This window comes from Lactuca virosa, chromosome 4 (assembly GCF_052849685.1).
Source record: "Lactuca virosa cultivar CGN04683 chromosome 4, Lactuca_virosa_CGN04683_v6, whole genome shotgun sequence".
NCBI classification, from domain to species: Eukaryota; Viridiplantae; Streptophyta; class Magnoliopsida; order Asterales; family Asteraceae; genus Lactuca; species Lactuca virosa.
Genome location: NC_136429.1, coordinates 100,150,734 through 100,172,535, shown reverse-complemented (window position 1 = coordinate 100,172,535; position 21,802 = coordinate 100,150,734). Strand labels below are relative to the sequence as shown.

Below are 21,802 nucleotides of genomic sequence, written 5' to 3'. Positions count from 1 at the left end.
CGTGTTGGCAGTACCTCGGTAATACCAAACAAGCTAGTTTCGACACCGAACTTGCAGAGTCACAGACTACTCACGATACAAAGAGAATCACTCGTTCTCACTATCAAGAAAGCTTGCTTTGATACCAGATTGTTGAACACGACTCTTTGTATGAGAAACAACAAGACTTTTATTAAGACACTTAAGAAGAACTTACACTTTGTGAGACTACTACACACTTTGATCTCTTTGAGGCTTTCTTGGATGGTTTGGATGTTGGGATGGTTTGGAGCAAATGAGCTCCACAACTATTTATAGGTGTTTCCACCTCCTTATAGGAAGTTTCTAGATCTACATACATTCATGACTATTCTAGAACTATCTACCGTATTCTATATCTATTGCAAGCTTTTATATGTTTCTAGAATGTTCTATAATATCCTAGATAAGTGTAGACATTCTTGTGTCTTCCATAGTGTTCTAGAATGTTCCATAGCCTTCCAGGGTCTTCCATGTCATTCTAGAGTATTCTAGACTCTTCCAGTATATTCTTGAGTCTTCCATAATGTTCTAGAATCTTCCAGAGCATTCTAGAACAAGCTAACTTCTTCTAGATAATAATATTAGTTTTATTGGGCTAGTGATGATCTTTAACAAAAGAGAGTAAGGGTGTGCAGCAGGATTATTTGTGGGTTTTATTACGATTTTTTCTAAAAAAAAGAACACCATAAATCAAGAATTAGCAAGAGGGTACATCAAATTCCATCAAATATACAATCTAATTGCTTAAAAGTTCAAACCTTATATGTACATAGGATCATTTGTATGAGTAGGATGTTGATTTTGGGGAAACTGCAAACAAACCACAATAAATCAACCATCATAAAAAGGTAAGACCTGTCAAACATACATAGGACAACAACTGAACGCATGAATACAATTAGAAGCCATAAAAATCCATAAATACACACGGGGATGTAGGTATTTTACCTTAAATGACACAAAACTAACCTTACAAGCGGTCGTTATCCGAGATCATAAAATCAATAAGAAAAAACTTACCTTAGTGTTTTCATGTCTGTTCTTAAGTTATAGAGATGCAACCTGGTTGAGAAGCCGAAAGAGGAGAGATTAACCTCGAAAGGAGAAAACGGTAATAGTTGTTCTAGGCATATAAATCATTGCTATAACCAAAATGTTGACTTAATCCATCGTGGTTCACCTATAAGGAAAAACCCAAATAGAAGGCAAAACGGATGGAATTAAAAAATAAATAAATAAGAAGCATACATGATGAATTAGTGATGGATTCAGTGAGTTACATGCAAACCCCAGAAACACCGATCACCAAATCCACAGATGAAAAAAAATCAACGTAAAAATGATGAATTCTGTGAAAAGAACTTACGTGAAGGAGCATATGTAAGAACCATATTCTCACAAAAGCAATGCTTTACTAATTCGATTATGTGTGTCCCATTTTTATTCAAATATCCTATAGGAGAAGGTATACTGAAAGATTGACTGTCCCAAATAAGAAATTTGAAGAAATCGACGAACCCAATATAATAAGACGTGCCTAGTCGTGCGATTGTCCTTCCATTATGGTCTGCGTATACTTCCATTGTCAATTATAATAAGACATGGCGAATAAATACATATCAACAGCAGCTAGCGCCATCCTTTTTCCGAATAAAACCTGAAACAAATAAGAAATCTTCATTAGATTATGTATGTAAGTAGAGGAATGAAGAAATTAAGGGTTTAGAGTATTTAAGAGAGAGGGGGGAGTTGAAGGACAGAAGAGAAGGCGTGTTTCTTGTAGATATAGAGAAAACTTGTAGATATAGAGAAAGAGGGAGACGAAGAGATTGACGAAGAGGAGATTAACTTATATAATAGTATCTCGTCTTTGACCGATTCATTTGGCTGAAAGTGATTCAAACTTAAAAAATTTCTACTGAAATCAAGGGATAAATCTACTAATAAAAGAAGATAAAAATCCAATCTGCAGATAAATGATGAAATCCAAACTCAATCGGCCGCCTAGTTTAAAAAAAAATCAACATCTGTGTAGAGCCTAATTGAGCCAACCTGAATTGAGAGAGATAGTTGGAGAAGGCGTTGTGGTTTATGATGATGATTTTCAGCTGTGAAGGTGGCGATGGAACCTGGGGATGAGCAATTCAAATTGGCTGAGATACTATATAACGTTGATCTAACAGATTCAATTGGTTTTGACCGACTAAATTGGCTGAATTTGAGGGAACGTTTGTTTAATTTTGACTAAATCAATTATTGACAAGGATAAGATTTGATTTTCCTGGAATGCATAAAATTGTTGTACATGATGCATTAAGGGTTATACCTCTTAAAATTCAGCATTTGGGGCTAAATGGTTATTAAATTATATATATATATATATATATATATATATATATATATATATATATATATATATATCATCAGTGCATAATTAATTACAGAGAAATCATTTCAAGTTCTGTTATTTTCTTTCAAAGCTCATACTTCACAACATGGTATCAACAATCTTTTTAGATCTTAATTTTTCATTTATTCCGAATTTCGATCCGCATCTTCTTCTTTTCGCCATTAATAATGTCTACATCTAGCATTAGTGATACAATGACATCTGATTCAATTAGTTTTTTCGAGACCTTTTTTCATTGGATCTTTTGGCAATCCTAGTTGTGTACTAGTTTCAACTATCTTCAATGGCATTGGATTTGCTTCTTGGAAGCGTTCCATGCTGATCTCTGCTAAAAACAAAATTGGTTTTGTTGAAGGTATGATTACTTCACCTTCCATCGCATCGCATTCTTAAGTTGTCTAGTAGGGATGAGCATCATAACTAGAAAAACCTAACCGACTTAACTGATATACCCAAACCAATAAAATCGAACCATAACTAAAAATGGAGGTGCTGTTTTTTATTTTCATTAACCGATTGCTAATGGTTCGGTTTTGGTTTTTGTATGAAACCGAACCATATATAACCTAACCGAACCTATTAGGTAAATAACACAAAAGTCAATAACTTTCAATCTTTTCCAATTTTGACACTATTTTTTCGCTTTTCTCCAATTTGCAACATAAATGACATTAAAATATGCAAATACATAATTGCTCCCTTTACAATATAATATAATAAAATATATGTACAATAGATTAAAAAAGAATATAAATGAAATAAACATATGCAAAGACATAATTGCTCTATTTTTTGTACTTGGTTTTCTTTCTATTTTCAAACTCATTACGACTCTCATCAAATGGGTTTTCATCATTTTCTTCCAACCACCTAAGAACCTAAAAAACAACGGTTCATGGGCTATCATCACCGGAGAAATCGGCGGCATCGGTAAAGCCTTTGCCTTCCAACTAGCTCAAAAGGGTCTTCACCTAATCTTGGTTAGCAGAAACCTATCCAAGCTTAAATACGTTTTTGATGAGATTGTATCGGTGCACCCAAACACCAAGATCAAGATTTTCACTATGGATTTTTCCGGCAAGAATATGGTGGTTGGAGTTAGGGAGATGCAAAAGGTGATTTATGGTGAACAACTGGACGTGGGAATTTTGGTGAATAATGTTGGGCTGACTTATCTTGCGGCTAGGTTTTTTCATGAGGTTGAAGAAGAAGTTTGGATGAATGTGATGAAAGTGAATGTGATAGATACGAGTTTGGATTAATGTGATGAAAGTGAATGTGATAGATACGAGTTTGGTAACAAGAGTTGTAATTGAAGGAATGTTTTTACATATATTTTATTATATTATAAGGTAAATGGAGCAATTATGTATTTGCATATGTTTATTTCATTTATGTTGTAAATTGGAGAAAAGAGAAAACTTAGAGTTAAAATTGGAAAAGATTGAAAACTTAGTGTCAAAATCGCGAAAAAAAATGAAAACAATGTCCTTTGCGCCATTTTTTTCGCTTCTGACACATCATCATGTCACGTCAGCAGTGGCAGCTGGATGACCTAAAGCAAATCGGTCAACTAGTCAAAATTGTAATAAATCGAAAATATAGTGACTTAATTTTAATAGAAAAATACGTAGTGACTGTCACACCCCCAAACCAAGGATTGCGGAAACGTCCGGAGGTGGCGGACTTCATGTATAGCATCATAACAACGACTATAATAGTGATCACGGTACATACAACCAATCATAAATATAATAAAAAAAGTTACATAGTTTCAAGTGTTACATGTTTCCAAATTGATTACAACATGATGTCAAAATAATTGTTTAACGCCGTAGCATTCCATCCTCAAAAGCTTGTGGTTACCTGGTTTCATTGATTTCCTGAGAATACAAGTAGTTTTGAAAGAGTGTCAACAATTAAGTTGGTGAGTTCATAAGCTTTTATATGAAAAGTTTGAATACTTTCGTTTGTAGTTGAAATGAATACTCAAGAAAAATCCAATATACAATAGTAAACATATTGTAAACTCTAATATACAAGGGTTAGTTGGGTTGACCGGTTTGACTTGTTTATCTTTGTTTTACTTTAGCTTGACCAAAAATTGACGGTTGTCACATCATCCCCCCGTTAGAAGGAATTTCGTCCCGAAATTAGCATTCCGACTGGGACTTCATGTGTTGGGGAAAAGATGTGGGTATCTTGGTTATGAAATCCATGGTTATCCGCTCCCACTTTCATGCGGGTATCACTGGTTGTTATGGTAAACCCTAAGGCTTCTGGTATTCTACCTTGACCTTGGCACAAGTTAGTCGCTTGCCCACATAGGTAGCAATTTCGGCTTTCATGTTTGACCACCAGCAGAGTTTCTTAAGGTTTAGGTACATCTTGATTGAACCGGGATGTACGGGGTATCGAGTTTTGTGTGCTTCGTTCATGACGATGTCTCTGAATCCATCGAACTTCGGTATCCAGATCCAATTCACGAGATAACGAGCTCCGTCGTCCTTGACTTCTAGGTTCTTATCCATTCCTCTTAATACCTCACCTATCACATTCTCTGTTTTCAAGGCTTCCCGCTGAGCTTCTCTGATTTGTACAGACGGGTGTGAATGGATTGTCATTGATAATGACTTCACTCGACGGCCCGAGTATTCCTTTCTGCTCGAGGCATCTGCTGCTAGATTGGCCTTGCCCGGATAATGGCGAATCTCATACTCGTATTCATTTAGTAGTTCTACCCATCTTCTTTGCTTCATGTCAAGTTCCTTTTGGTCGAGGATGTACTGAAGGCTCTTATGTCCGATGAAAATTGTGCATTTTTGCGCCGTAAAGATAGTGCCTCCAGACCTCTAGGGCGAATACTAACGCTCCTAGTTCGAGATCATGTGTGGCCTAGCCGACCTCGTGCGTCTTTTTCCATCTTGAGACATAAGTAATGACTCCTCCTCGTCGCATCAACGCACACCTAAGGTCTAGGGTCGTTGCATTACGGTAGGTCACCGGGTCTTCGGCTCCTCTTGGTAAGGATAAAATCGGAGCGCTGCACAAGGCCTGATTTAGTGTTTGGAGCGCGTTTTCTTGCTTCTCTCTCTAAGTGAGTTTTGATCCCCGCTTGTCGTTCCAGCGGATTTCCACCATCTCGTCTGCTGTTTAGATCGGTAGGGAACATATGGGTTCGGTTTGCTTGACTAGACTCATTCAAATGGTAGGACATCCACTCGTAGTCCAGGGTGGCTTTGTCTCGAAGTTCATGATAGGACTCATACCTGGTCTATCTATCATTTTCTTGTGCATACATGTCGTATATAATTAAGATTGGTAAGACAGTCGGACGGGTGACTCTGCCCCCAAGTCCACAACCAGACAAGGAATAGGAAATGGGGTGGAAACACACATCCCACGTTCGTAGAATCTTAATTATATACTGCCCTCGCGTATACCCATAGTAGTGATAGGTTAACGCATTCGTCCTAAGTCTCCGTGCTTGATCTTGCCCTGCTATACGAGTGATATTCTCGAAGGGTCTGTTGGGAATACTTTGGAAAGGTTTCGGAAGGTATAATACTCCTCTAGTGAGTGCTTCGGGGTTTCGTAACGAGGGATGGCCCGAAGGTCCGTGTCGGATTTGTGGTTATGAGGGACGAGGGTTTCAATATTCATTTGGGTAGGTGAAGGGTCTTCTCGTAGCACATGCAATTGGTAAGGTGAGGACCAAACCAATCCATATCAAATGACGACATCGGATCTTCCTAGTAAAACATGTGTTAAGTTGTATTCGAACGAAATATTTGTTAGGGAGATAGAGCATCCTGTGCTTCTTGTCAGTATGTTCTGTTTTGGTCGATGTTATTATTACTACAGATGATTTCGTATCGCAACAACTAGTACTGATAGTAAATGTGTTCTGGTAGGTAGTGATAATACATCATATTATGATCCCTAACCAGTTTTTCTATGATCGCTCGATGTATATAAGTGTTTTGATTTGATTGAACGAGAGAGTATTTTAACTACTCTTTAAAAGACGGTAATCTTAGCAACATACCACGTACATTATAAACATATGGTACTTAAATGTTCTTGGTTTTGAAACATTCCCAAAAGTCCTAAGAAGGTTCCTTGGTGCTTCTGTTGGTTCGGTTGTCACACTCCTCCTGCTCCTCCGTCATTCCGCTCGGTTGGACAATCCCTCTTGAAGTGTCCCGCTTCATTGCATAGGTGGCATACTGGACTTACACCGGTATTGGTGGTTGAAGCGATGTGTTGGGTCTGAGTCCTGTAGAAGCGGGTAGTATGCCCGTTTCTGTTGTAGTTTTTACAGTGCAACACCCGGAAAACTCCTTTGTGATGGTAGTTACACTTGGTACACTTTGGAAGTGTTCCAATATATTGTCTGGTCGGTGCTTGAGTGATAGATGTTGTGGCTGATGTCGAGGCATGTGTCGTGACTGTTGTTGTAATTGCAGGGACACCCACGGATTGTTGTTTTTTAGCGAGTTTTTGAGATAGGTTGCGCTCCTTTTTGTTCCAAAACTTCCGTTCTTGGTCTTAGGTTTGGGGTCTAAGGCGTCTTTGTTGGTAGACACCCGTTGGTGTTCTTGATTGTTACTGCAGTTAGTATTGTCGGCACCGCCTCTGTCTCTGCTGGCGTTGTTAGGATTGAGTTACGTCATGACGGTTGTTACGGCTGCCGTGACCGCAGCTTGAAAGGTAGTAGAGTCTATCTGCAGAATTGATGCCTTGCTAGTTGGCTGGTTACCTCCTTGTGAAGACATAACTCTATTGCATGGCGAGAAACGATTTCGTGAGTGGGGATGATTATCTCTAGTTATATCCTTACAATTTATATACACACATATAAATTTCGCACTTTACTGAACTATTCTCGATGTTCCTGCTAAACATTTCTTGTGATGAAGTTATGGTAATGGGTAGAAGTAGGTGTTTTACGAATGTTAAATTTTCCCATCCTAGTTACTATCTTTGCCCAAACACACTTAGCTGAGGAGTTTTGATGGGATCAGGTGCATTAGTGCTGGTATGATCGCACCCTATAGGTCTACGAAGAAGGCACCTTTCACCCGTAATGTTTAAAAAGGTGAGATGATCATGCGTCTTTAGAAATGTCTATACTTTGCGAGTTATCTAACTAAGTTTATCTTAGTTTTAAGTGTATCGTGTTCCGATTTTTATGATGTTCTGAAAACAATTCATAATGAAAGTCTATATATAATAAACTTATGAATTTTAGTAGTACTGTTCCCAATGAAATAATATGCATGCCCACTTCATTGATATAATTCTAGTTCATATAGTTTCATAGAAAATTTGACCTTGATGCAAGTCTACATCACGTCATTGTAAGGAAAAGTTCTGACATCAAATAAATCCCTCGACTAGTGTAATCACTAAATCGCGGGGTTGAGCCTACACATCGAGAAGAGAAGCACCCACGCATACTCATAAACCTAATCTGTGAGGTCGTGTGAGTAGCATGAACTCTACTCACGATGATCCGTCCCCGATGGTGCTTGAGGTGAAGTCAATGCGCCCTGTAGTCCTGCCAACCTACGCTCGGCTGCATCCACTCCTTCTTCGACTGCCGAGTATCTATCCTGATACTCCTTTGCCTCCGCACGAGCGGCGATAAGGTCCTTAAGAAGTCGGTCCCCGAAATAGCAGTCTCTTTCCATGTCCCGGGTTCGTGAAATGGTAGCGTCTGTAGCAGAACGCGGCTCCCGAACTCAATTTGTAGTCTCCCTGTTTTGATCCCCGATGTTCATGATCTGCTGGGTCATCACCAGAAGGGCTCTGTCAGCCGGTCCCCCGTGGTTGAGGTCATAGTAACCTCGTTGGTCTCCAAATGGTGACCGTTGTCGCCGATGACGTCTACACCCCTCGACCACTGTTGCCGAACGGGGCACATGTCCGATGTAGTCGAAACAGTTCGCGAGATCCCTGGCTATGTACGGAGGGTTGATGACCTCCGACTCCTCTTCTGACTCTTCCTCGTCTTCCTCTTCATCTTCTTCGGGTTCCTCATTGGGATCTCCTTCGGTCTCTTCCTCGAACACCTCCTTGGGATCCTCTTCTGGTTCTTCTCGTAACCACCCATCCTTTCTCGAGTTCGGAAAGTAGGGGTCGCGTGGTAAGTAGAATCTTGCCATGATGTTCGTGCGAGAATAAGAGGGGTAAGAGGCATATAATAGTCATATTCCTAGAAATACTTATAGGGGTTTGATCCTCATTAGTTACTTCTATAATGACATAGTGCATACCAGTTCTATATTCAACCAAAAGATATGATAGACCTTCGAATAAGTGATCCTACTCTAAGACCACAACCAAAAAAGGAACAGGAAGTAAAGCAAGGATCACAGATTCTAAGTCTATGGCATCTAAGTTATATATAACATTAGCATATCCACTTAGTGATTATAGACCTACTAGCAAAGATCTGTTTAGTTTTCACATAAGTTATAGTACGACAAAATACTCCTATAGTATTTAAATGTTATGTTTGGTTCTAAGCGATTTTCTTGTATGGGAAGTTTTTAGGCTTGTTGCTCACTACGACCATTCCCCGACATACATTAGTCACACCTCGGATAAATATAGTTGATCAAGCTATATTCATCCCAAGTGTGATTACATATCCCATGGTCTACCCGTAGTGTCCAACTCCTCATTTTACTTTTGTATCGTCCTAGATATGACACTATACTATCGTGTTTGCATGTACTCATACTTTTTAACAAGAAACTATTTCATTTCTAAGAGTATAGTTATTTGAAAATGTTTAAATCAGAGACTTTTAGTCCCAATGTATTTATAGTTGTATATCTTATGTGGTTCGATATACTTATTTCACTATAAACAATGCTCTGATACCAATCTGTCGCACCCCCAAACAAAGGATGGCGGAAACGTCTGGGGGTGGCGGACTTCATGTATAGCATCATAACAATGAGTATAATAGTGATCACGGTACATACAACCAATCATAAATATAATCAAAAAATTTACATAGTTTCAAGTGTTACATGTTTCCAAATTGACTACAAAATGATGTCAAAATAATTGTTTAACGTCGTAGCGTTCCATCCTCAAAAGCTTGTGGTTACCTGGTTTCATTGATTTCCTGAGAATACAACTAGTTTTGAAAGAGTGTCAATAATTAAGTTGGTGAGTTCATAAGTTTTTATATGAAGAGTTTGAATACTTTCGTTTGTAGTTGAAATGAATACTCAAGAAAAATCCAATATTTTCCTTATAAAATGTTATGTAGTCTTAATAACCAAAGACTGAAATGTACAAGGAATATCCATACTTATAGTTGTAAATGTGGCTTTAAATCGACATAAAGCCCTTTTTGATTTGTAAATCCCCGTAAACTTTAAGTTTCGTTAACTCCCTATGTGAGTCGCTATAACCATGCTATGACTAATTGAACCTGCTACGACGTTTTTCGGACGTCGGAAAGTTATGACATTTGTCACCCGTAGACCTGCAGATCCCACTGTAGCTAGCAGCAAGGTGTGGGGTGTCAATCCCAATATAGATCTATATATAACTATCACGCTCACCCTACAAGAGACTCTGGTTATAACTTACAGGAATTTTAACCTGTACTCAGTGAGTACAATGAAGTAATGTCTCACAATTTACGTTAATGAGTTTACGTGTTGTGTGAAGTGAAAATCCCTTTTTGTGGAAATGAAACCTTCCATAATATGTTCGTTGTGAAAATGGAACATAAACTATACCTATTATAGCTTATCAAATGTTTTGTTGTGGTAGGAAAATCCTTTTTGTATATGACGTAACCCTTTATACTAAGGTAAAGAACATGAAATGTAAACAGCAAGTATGTACATAACATAGAAAACACCTTGCTCAGCATATTACAAAGTGTAAATGAATTTGTCAACTGATTGTCTAGTTTAACTTTTATGTTCCTGATCTTGTAAAAATTATAGAAAAATCATTGAAGGTCAAAATCAGAATCCGTAAATTCTGAGAGTTTAGAAATTGTGTCTAGATTGTTCATAATTTTTATTATGATTTTTAGTGACATTTAACTTGTGCGAAAACGTTCGACTTCACAGGCTGGTCCGAAATTGTTGCTGAAATGATAAGTAGTTTTGTAAAAATCGCCATAAATTGTAGAAAAATCGTATGGAGATGTGCAAGTAGTCATTTTAAAGATAGAAAATTGAACTACTTTTATATTAAACAGTTTTGAAAACCATTAAGTTTAAGATGGTCAAAACAGTCCGTACGTAGAATCCAACTTTTCTGAGAAAAGATGATGTGTGAGTTTAAGTTATGTTAAGATGATTTAGCTTGTATTCCCCCCCCCCCCTAAAACTCGAAGAAAGCATGAAAATGTAGGGGTATGAACTCACATTGAGTGATTCCCTGAGATGGATGTTGAAGAAAAGTGGTTTCTAAGTCAAGAACACTTGAAGAATGCTTGAAGATTTGAAGGTCCTAAGAACAAGTATGTCGATATTTGTGTAAGAAATCCGTGGTTTGGGTGAAGGAGTGTTGAATATTCAAGAGTAGGATGAAGTTACTTACCAGAAGTGGATGAGAGGCTAAAGATCAGCCTTGAAATCTCGAGTTCTTAGAGAGGAAAAGAGAAAGAGAGAAAGATGTTTGCTTTTTGTGGAAGTGAATGAGCTCTAAAGGATGTGGGGAGTATTAACTCTTTGTGTGTATGGCATTAAGGAAACTTGTTGAGGAAGAGTGAGGGTACAATGAGAAGACTAGGGCTGATGTGAAGAGTGACATAAAGCATGAATAGTGACCTGAAGTGTCATAATGTTGTCATGCTTTATGGGAAAAGTCAAAGAGTACTTCCTTGTACTTTGAACTTATCCTAAACAATAGTAGGTATTATGTAACAGCCATAAAAATCAAGCCAAATTAAAACTTTTTAATACATTTTTAAACCGTTAAGTTATTATAGTTTGGTTTCAAAATAGTTTAAACATCAGAGTATCCCTAGAATCAAATCATAAAACCCATGAAAATGAGGAGTTGTACGATCACGCCTTTGCCTTCCTCCGGTCATTCGCTGCACTTGAAACAATAATCAATAAATGTAAGCACGAAGGCTTAGTTAGTTACCCCCAAAATACCGATACACATACAGTCCAATAACACATGAACAAATAACATATCATCACAACTGAACAGAACAACACATAACGGGTCCACAGCCCTACAGACTGTAATACCCCCGAGCCCACAGTACGAGTCTCCCTTAGCCCGTAACTGGAATGCTCCCGAGCCCACAGTACAAGTCTCCCTTAGCCCGTAACTGGAATGCTCCCAAGGTTTGTTGGCTACCGCACAGAGCAGTACAACCTCAACCCATCCCATATAGCAAACACATATAACATAATGATCGAGCATGCAATAATCATATAACATCACAGGTAGTCTTACAGATCTACCTAACAGGCATAACCACTAGTATGCAACACTAAGTAATACTCAGCATCTAACACAGCTCAAGATAACATATCAAATGGGTCGGCCTTGGTGCCTTAGACCCCTTAGTATAGTGAAGATAACTCACCTAGCATTGCTGACGTTCTGCAGATACCACTCCAGCTGCTGGTTGACAGATTCCCGAACTGTCAACATCAAACAACACCCAATTAATAATTGGGTTCCAAGCCTAAGGCCCAACTCACACTACATAGGCATATTAGTCAAGTAATGGGCCCACGCCCAACATATGGCCCAACTTTCCAAATTGGGCCCAGACCTCTTCATGGTCTTTCCTTAAGGCCCATCCAATTATTCCAATCCAATTCCAATGACCCAAAATTACATAATCATAAAGGCCCAATTATGGCCCATCTATGGCCCAATTTTCCAAATTGGGCCTAACCCTTCATATGGGCCTTACCCTAAAGCCCATTAACATATTCTAGTCCATATAATCATTCTTGGATGGTCCATTAATAATTCAATTTCCAAAGCCCAATAAGAAGGCCTAATTCAAGGCCCGAGTGAGATTAGGGTTTTCTGATGAAATGATGATTAAGGTTAAGTGTTTCTTACTTAACCCATTAAGGACTTAATCCATTAAGTCCATTATTGCCTTAAGCTAGTTTGCCAATGATTATTAATTATTATTTTAGGTTATTTAATAATTCTCGTGCGTGTCCCGATCAATTCCCAAAATTAGGGTTTTAAGCCATTAGGGTTTTCCAAACCCTAATTAAGGTTTCCTACCCAATACTAGCCCATTTAATTGATTAGTTGGGCTATTGGGTCACATTGGGCTTTATTGGCTCATTAGGGTTCCATTGGGTCCACTAGGGTTTCATTGATCCCACATTTTCCAAACATCCCCCAACCGAGGTCCAAATGCAAACAAAGCACACCGCCACCCGACACAGCGGCCGGTGGCGGCAACCACCACTCTACGGTGGTGATTTGGGTTCTTCTTTTCACTATTACGATAAAATTACAATTACAACAATGAAATCTCAAATAACACACACACTCACATAAAACTAACACACACACACACAACCGTACTATGGCGGCAGGCGGTGGTTGGAGGTGGCAGCCACCACCTCACGGTAGTGGTGGTGGCCCATTATTGATTCCAAAATTACACAACCCACATATACACACCTAAATACTTAAAAATACACACACACACACACAGCCACCTCATGGTAGCTGGTGGCGACGGAACCACGACAACAAGCGGCTGTAGGCGGCGGCGGGACGAAGGCGACCACAACAACGACGTTGACGGCAGCAGCGGTGGCCCTTGGCGGCGGATGGCGTTAAACGAAACAGTACTAGCAGCAACCGAGGCGTCTAGAGGCGATAACAGCAGCGACGACTAGGGTTTGGCCATTAGTCGCCAACGAACGGATGGCGGCGGCAACGAATGCATTTCCCACCGTTTCAGCGCAACAGGGACAGCAACCTCGGTGGTTTACGACCCACCATCGTTTCTTATCCGCGGCAGACAGCTGGATGGTCGTCAGGTTGTGAATGAATGCTTGAATGGCGGTCTTCCAAGCGAACGACGACAACACGCACCCGGTGCTAGGATGGACACGAGGTGGTTGCTCCGGTGGTTTGGGGCTCCAACTGTGGTGATGTGCAACTCGGTGGAGGAAGGTAGCGGCGCTGGAAGTTAAGAGAGTAATGGTGGCGGCTGAATGCCTCATTAGGTTTAGGGTTAGGGTGTGGACGGGAAGGAAAGGGTTATATACCCGGATCCTTAAACTAGTTCCCATATTAACACATGTTGTCCCTCTCTTCCTTTTTCTTTCAAAACAAAACCCTAATTTACCCTCTACACCCTTGATTCCAATAATCCTTTTCATTACAAGTCCAACATTTACAAAACAACCCCTTTCTCTATAAATTATTCTCAATTAAGATCCGTAAATTACCATTTAACCCCTCCTTCTGAAAATCCTTACAATTCAAGTCCAGAATGTTATCAATCAGCCCTTGATTTATGAAAATATTTACAAATTAAGTCCCATAATCACACTTTAACCCCTAGAGATTTAAATCTTGTCATTTGGCTCCCCGAAACCAACACCCACTAATTATTATTTAATTTGAGCTTCTAATAATATAAAATAGTCATAATAATTACTTCCCGAGGTTCCTGATTTATTATTTAATTATTTTATTCTAAATGGGATGTTACATATTATATCTTAGAAATATTTAAGATATGGATATATTATGATTTTAGAAGGTTGAAAATAATAGAATATCGATTTATATGAAAATACCGCGTTAAAATCATCAAAAAGGGCTCAAAACACAAAGGTGGTCGAAAACCGGGAAGTAAGTAGTGAACCTGCGAAGGTTCGGCTCCTGCTGCTTAGAACCGAGGGGTAGGTTCGGCCAATGGTGCTGAGAACCGAAAATGGTCTTGGTCCGATTCGTCTCGCAGGCGAACTTGTCGAGGTGGGAACCGAAGGCGAAGGCGAAGGTAGGCGATTCGAACCGAGAGCGAGCACCCGAACCGAAGGTGAGTTCGGTCCTAAGGTGACTTCGGTCCAAATGGTAGCTTCAGTTTAGTGAGGTTCGGTTTCGGTTTTAAGAAGCATGTTTAGTCCCTGGGGTTTCGGTTCCTAAGGGTTTGGTCCCTAGGGTTTCGGCCCTAATTTGCTGTTTTTCAATTAAACTTCCCGTATAAAGTGGATTTTGACCGAGCTAAGGGTCGGAATGCCCCGAATGATTATAAAAAGTTGAAAGAGGTTTTGATAGAGATTTGGGAGAGATTTCGTTTGTGACCTTTGTTAGTGTTCAGCCTCTTAATTCAAGGCTCGTAAACCTCGTTAAGCCTCGTTATGGGTGTTATACACCCCTGAAAGGTATGTAGTTATGTTTTATCGAGTCGTTACATCACTTTCCCTTATTAGGGTTTTGGATTTCCGGCATACATGAAGCATCTAAGTGATACTTTATATTAAGATGGTGCGTTGTACAATAGTAAACATATTGTAAACTCTAATATACAATTGTTAGTTGGGTTGACCGGTTTGAATTGTTTGACTTTGTTTTTTGGCTTGACCAAAAATTGACGGTTGTCACAGTGACCTATTAATATATATAAGTTTGAGAAATATTTTATATATTATATAATTGGTAATTATGTTAACTTTGTAAAGAAATAAATCAATTTAAGCTCTTGGTTCTTGAATTAGATATGCAATTAGCCAATTCCATACATAACAATTGAACAAGTCAACAAAGCATATAATATCACTGTGATCCTCCCTCGCTATCGCATGACGCACACAGCAATGTATTATTAAAGATTTTGATACTTAATTACACATGAATGTTTGAGGAAAAAATAAATATCCTCCTACTTTTGTTCCTACAAATCTTCATATCCAATTAAATGATGACATGTGTCATATTAATGTATTAAAATATCATTAAATGAGCATTAAATGTTATATATGTCACTATTTAATTAGGTAGAATGATTTGTAGGAACAAAAAGTAGGAGGATATTTAATTTCTCATGTTTGAGTAAAGTTTTTGATTATTAATTAATTGACTATTGCACACAACACAAAAGGTATGCTCTCAAATCTTAAGTCTCGATATTTATTGGAAACCGTTGTTCTCCATTCTATAGCTTGATTGAAATTTTTGATTCTTATCCACACATGAATGTTTGATTAATGTTTTTGATTCTTAAATAATTTTTTTTGCTAATATTTGTAGAAAATCATTGTTTGTGGTGGTGGAACTTTTTAGTTTTAATAGCAATATAGTTTTTTTTTTTCACTTTTTATGTTAATCCAATTTCAGTTTTAATATCCTTTTTTATGATAAGGATTAACTGATATTAACTATTAACTAAAAACATTAACCGACTAAAACCATAACCATTACTAACCATAAACACTAGCTACCAAAATGCATTAACCAATTGTAATGGTTATGACTCGTTTTGACGTATATCTGAACCAAACTATCCCATGCACACCCCTACTTTCTAGTATCACGCCAATTCCATGGGTATAAGTTGGATCCTAAATTCATTGTTAAAAAAATATTGCCGACAATGTTCTTTTTCTATCTAATGCAAAAGAAATTTGGAAGGAGCACAATCAGAGATATGAACAATCAGATGGTGTTCTCATATATCAAATACAACAACAATTGTACTCAATTTCATAAGGATCAAACTATTTTTCAACTTATTTCACCAAACTGACTCGAATTTGGGATGAATTACGTCTTTATCAAGTTGCCCCTAGTTCTTTTGGTGCTTCTATTGGAATTAGTAAATTTCTTGAAGAATAACGTCTAACTCAATTTCTAATGGGATTAGATGATTCATACAATTTGAAGTACAAAGTTGATGGATCATTTGATAGACACAAAGCAAGGTTAGTTGACAAAGATTTTACACAAAAAGAGGACATTGACTATCAGGATAATTTCTTACCGGTTGTCAAGTTTAACACAATATGATGTCTTGTATCACTGGTAGTTACAAGAGGCTGGAACATTCAACAACTTGATGTTAGTAATACATTCCTTCATGACAATTTTCATGAGGTAATATACAAGAAACTTCCATCGGGGGTACTCTCCTAATTCCTCTAATCTTATTTGCAGACTTTGAAAATCTTTATATGCTTTTAAAAAGGCATCTAGACAATGGTATGCTAAGTTGTCACATGCATTACAAGAAAAAGGATATGTTGCTTCATTAAACAATTACTCTTTATTTCTTAAGAAGACTAATCATTCAATCGTTATTGTTGCTGTTTACATGGATGACATACTTGTCACTGGAAGGGAATGGTGGTTCATCAACAACGATTTTTCAAACACTTTCAAACCTTATACTCAATGCATAATTCCAAAATGTTTATAATATCCCCCTTTTGGCACATATCATAATATTTTACGCTTTTGGCTCCCAGAGCAAAAACTTCCTTTAACATCCCGATATTGAGGTGTTTTTAAATTTAACCCTTAAGTATGAAGACTTATAATATTTAGCCCTTGTGTATGCGAAAGTCTGCAAAATGGCCCATGACCAAAATCGTGTGCATCTTTTCTTAGAGAACTATGGACGATTTTGGTGGCTAGTATTCTCTCTTAAATGTCATCCTTTGTCCTAGGTGTGTTGTGAAACATTTGAGGCATTCATACTTTTGGTGCTAAGCTCTTAAAGGCCAAATGCAACAAGTTCTACAAGCCACACAAAGAGGTAAACTCCTAACTAGTTTTTATATGTTGATTATATCATTTGTATGCTAGTTGTAGGCTTAATGCTTTGGAAACATCAATGCATGTATAATAAGAGAAAACATAGATCCAATGCATTTAGGGTTGTATGTGCACTATAGGATTTTGTAGTATACAAAACCCAACACTAACCTCATCACCTCCAATCGATTTTAGCAAACCCTAGGCACTCATTTGAGCATTCTTGACCCTTGTGTGTGTGTGTTTGGTGATCTTGAAGGAGTAAGAAGGAAGTAGAACCACCTTGGAAGCTTGAAGGAGCCTTGGATCTGGGATCTTCACCTCTCTAGCAACCTCCAAGAGGTATAAAGTTGCAAACTTGACTTGTATTTCATTAGATCTTGCTAAGTCCTTGAATCATGAGCTTTTTTTCCCAAGTCTTGACCTTTTTGGAGTATGGCATGCTCTAGTCCATTCTAGCTGTCCTTTCAGATGTTTTGAGGGGTTTAGAAGCATAAAAAAGGGTCTTGGCTCTTAATCCTTTTCCATGTATGTCCTTTCAGATGGAGTTTTTAGCATTTAGCTCTTATTGTCCATGCAAGACCATAAAGTTGGAAATTTTTATGGTCAAGGATTATATTTGGGACTTAGATCTACATTTTGGTCGTCATAGATCAAGTATTAAGCACTTAAATCATTAAGTAGAGAATTAGTGCGTACGCTGGGCGTACCAATTGGTATGTTGTGCGTATGCAGTTTGAGCCCCGACTCCTCGGACAGTGAGTACGCCCCGCGTACATCCGAAGTACGCTCTACGTACGAAGGCTGAGTTGACTCGTCTAAGTTGACTCGACTGATTTCGTTGATTTTGACCGATTTTAACCAAGGGTATTTTGGGAAATTGATATTAATTTAGATCGGGAAATGTTTTGATTATTAGGAGTTGGGTAAATCCGGTTGTCAGAACATAGATTCATTCAGACTGTATTTGGACTAAGATGTGAGTTTTTCTCACTGTACTTATGGGTCAATGGCACCAAGGCCGGCCCATTGGATTAGATATCATGGTTGTTGCATGTTGTTATGTTGATATATGTGTTTACTGGTTATGTGATTATATTGGTAGATCTGTAGGACTACCTGTGTTGCTGATTATTGTTATAATGTTTATGTCGATATGTTATGGATATAGTTTATTAGGTTGAGGCGGAGCAGCTGATACTAAAGGCCAAGACACCTAGGGCGGTCCAGATAGAATGAAGGCCTGAGATGCGGTCTAGTCAGGCTGAAAGCCCAGAGACCGGTCCAGATAGGCTGAAGGCCCGGTGAGGCGGTCCAGTCATGCTGAAGGCTCTGTATGCATGTTGTTTTTTGTTATGTTATGTGGTGGTATTTTAGGGGAACTCACTATGCGTTAGCTTACAATTTTCATTTCATTTCAAGTAATTCTGAGGACCGTGGCAAGACGGATGTGTGACCGTACACAACCATGGTTTTATGTTGTTTTTGAAAAGTTTAAATTTGTTGTGATTTTTGAACATTACATGATGGTATCAGAGCGTTGGTTTGAGTGAATTGGAGGAACAGTCGTGTGAATCCAAACTCAAACTAAGGAAACTGCAAAAGTTTTAAAATGGTTTTCAAAATTGTTTTCAAAAGTAACCAAGGAAGGATGTGATATGTACGCTCAGCCGGAGCCATAAAGTGTTGGGTTTTGAGCATAACAACATCCTATGGTATATATGCAACCGTAATTGCTCTGGATCTAGGTTTTTCTAATTTGAACATACAACATTGAATACCAAAGCAATAAACCCTAATATAGCATGCTTATTTCGAAATTGACATAATAAACAAGTTAGAAACTTTACCTTGATTGTTATGTAGTGATAACAGTCACAATCCTTATTGATCTCGACTTCTGAAAGATTAGTGCCCCAAGTGTTGCACCTCTAATGGAGTTACAAACACGACTAGCAACAAGGAAGAACAAGAGAGAGAGGAGAAGGCTTCAAAAACGTCCAAGACACTCTAAGAAGGCATAGGGACGTTTTCTGGGAGCCTTGGGGTTCCTTTTATAGTTGAGGCTTCTAGGGTTATCAACTTGGAAACCCTAATTCCCTTGCTTAGGCCCTAAGCAACATATGGACTCCCATTGGATAAGCCTTGGACGAAATCTTTATGGGCTCTCATAGAGATTTCGTGCACCTTATACCAATAACGTCCATGAGCCCAAACTATAAATATTACTGATTTACATAATCAGTCCCTGTTAATTTAATTAATCTCTTTTGACCACAAAATTAATTCTAAATTAATTCTTTACCAATATTAATTAAATAATACGATTTCTCTTTTAATATATTATTCTCATAATATATTAATATACCATAATAAATCCTCTTTCTCCATAATTCATCATATTAGTTGCTATGGTGAAGGCAACCCAAAAAGAGTAGTGTTGTTTGCTCTCAAGATTTGGAGACATTATTTGTATGGGTCTGGTGTACTATTTCCACGAATCACAAGAGTTTGAGGTATTTTATGGATAAGCCAAATCTAAATATGAGACATCGTAGGTGGCTTGACGTGGTTAAAGATTATGACTGCGAGATTTTGTATCACCCCGAGAAAACGAATGTGGTCGTTGACGCTTTGAGCCGTAAAAGGGCTAGATCTTCTATTGAGAGACTGTGTATGAGAATATTGATTGACTCTCCACTTCTTGATTTAATTAGGGAAGCTTAGAACAGGGAGTCAAGAAAGTGAATTGGAAGAAAGAGAGACTCAGGGGTGAGGTTGATAGGTTTTCCATTGACAGTCGCAGATTATTGACCCAATATGGATGGGTTTAGGTGCCAGATTTTGGTGCGGTCAGGTGGATTGTGCTGGAGGAGGTGCACAAGTCCAGGTTTTCGATTCACCCCGGGGCCAAAAAGATGTATTGGGATTTGAGGCTCAATTATTGGTGGTCGTGCATGATGAAAGAGATAGCCTGGTATGTTGAGAGGTGCATGAGCTATCGGATGGTCAAGACCGAGCACCAGCGACCACATGGGAAGCTGCAGCCATTGGAGGTTCCCATGTGGAAATGGGAACATATCACTATGGATTTCATCACCAATCTACCCCGGATGGCTAGGGGATTCGATGCGATATGGGTTATTGTGGACCATCTGACCAAGAGCGCCCACTTTCTAGCCATCCGAGAGAGTTCTTCGACCCAGAAATTGGTCAATTTGTATGTACATGAGATTGTTGCTCAACATGGTATTCCAGTCTCCATTATATCTGATCGAGATGTTCGATTCATATCTTGGTTTTGGCAGATCTTTCACGAGGAACTGGGTACGAGGTTGCATCTCAGCACTGCATATCATCCGCAGACTGACGGTCAGAGTGAGCGGACCATTCAAATACTTAAGGACATGTTGTAACATCCCCCTGGCACGTATCACAATATTGTCCATGTTTGGGCTCCCAACAAGAAAACTTCCCAGGGGGTCACCCATCCCTGGATTATTCTCGCCCGGGCATGCTTAACTATAGAGTTCTTATGGGATCTGCCGCCCTCACGACTTTAAAACGCGTTGTGACAAGAAAGGTATCCACACCCCTTAAAAGGAAATGTTTCGTTCTCCTTCCAAGTCGATGTGGGATTAGGTGCAACCCACCTTCACCAACTTTCCATATAAGGGGTGTGTACACCTTCCCTATCACAACATGTTTTAAAGCCGTGAGGGCAGCAGATCCCATAAGAACTCTATAGTTAAGCGTGCTCGGGCGAGAGCAATCCAAGGATGGGTGACCCCCTAGGAAGTTTTCGTGTCTGGAGCCCAAAGCGAAAAATATTGTGATACGTGCTGGTGGGGGATGTTACAAATGGTATAAGAGTTGGGGAACGGGTCGATGTGTTCGACGGGGACGTCGAAACCTATAATGGGGGTGAAGGCGGGCAGGTTAGCTGCACCTGATCCCACATCGATTGGGAAGGAGAACGAAACATTTCCTTATAAGGGGTGTGGACACCTTCCCTGTCACAACGCATTTTAAAGCCGTGAGGGCAGCAGATCCCATAAGAACTCTGCAGTTAAGCGTGACCAGGCAAGAGTAATCCAGGGATGGGTGACCCCCTGGGAAGTTTTCATGCCGGAATCCCACAGTGGACAATACCTCAGTCTATGGGGGAGAGATTGGTCATAGAGTATTGGGAAGGTCTGAGGTAGTTCTTCAGATGTCAGAGCTCATTCAACAGATTAGACAGAGGTTGGACAGCTCAGAGTCGACAGAAGAGTTACGCCGACAAGCGTCGATCTGAGTTGGAGTTTCAGGTCGGTGACATGGTATTGCTGAAGGTATAACCCTAGAAGGGTGTAAACACTTTAGGAAGAGGGGAAAATTGGGGCCCCGGTTTATCAGGCCATTTCGGGTGATTACCAGGGTCAACAAGATAGCTTATAGGTTGGATTTTCCCGAGGAGCTTAGTCAGATTCACAACACCTTCCATGTTTCGCAACTGTGGAAGAAATGTGTGGCTGATGATTCAACGGTTATTCCTTAGGATGATGTTCAGGTTGATGATCGCCTGAAGACTGGTGGTGATTTTAGATCGGAAGACGAAGGCCTTGCGCAACAAGG

At 39.0% G+C, this 21,802-nt stretch overlaps 1 protein-coding gene across 1 annotated transcript; it reads left to right on the top strand.

Moving 5' to 3' along the window:
* Nucleotides 1–3,156: 3,156 nt before the first annotated feature.
* Nucleotides 3,157–13,317, top strand: LOC145104827 (very-long-chain 3-oxoacyl-CoA reductase 1-like). The gene is made up of 3 exons (XM_079041999.1): nt 3,157–3,642; nt 3,677–3,783; nt 13,131–13,317. The coding sequence occupies exons 1-3, from the start codon at nt 3,157–3,159 to the stop codon at nt 13,315–13,317; spliced, it is 780 nt and encodes a 259-aa protein (XP_078898125.1).
* The last annotated feature ends 8,485 nt before the right edge of the window (nt 13,318–21,802 follow it).

Bases quoted from the DNA above. Each gene is read 5' to 3' on its own strand.
- LOC145104827 (XM_079041999.1), top strand. From the start codon at position 3,157: ATGTACAATAGATTAAAAAAGAATATAAATGAAATAAACATATGCAAA. The intron at 3,643-3,676 runs GTTTGGATGAAT...TGAATGTGATAG, and splicing joins TTCATGAGGTTGAAGAAGAA to ATACGAGTTTGGATTAATGT. The intron at 3,784-13,130 runs GTAAATGGAGCA...ACACACACACAG, and splicing joins ATATTTTATTATATTATAAG to CCACCTCATGGTAGCTGGTG.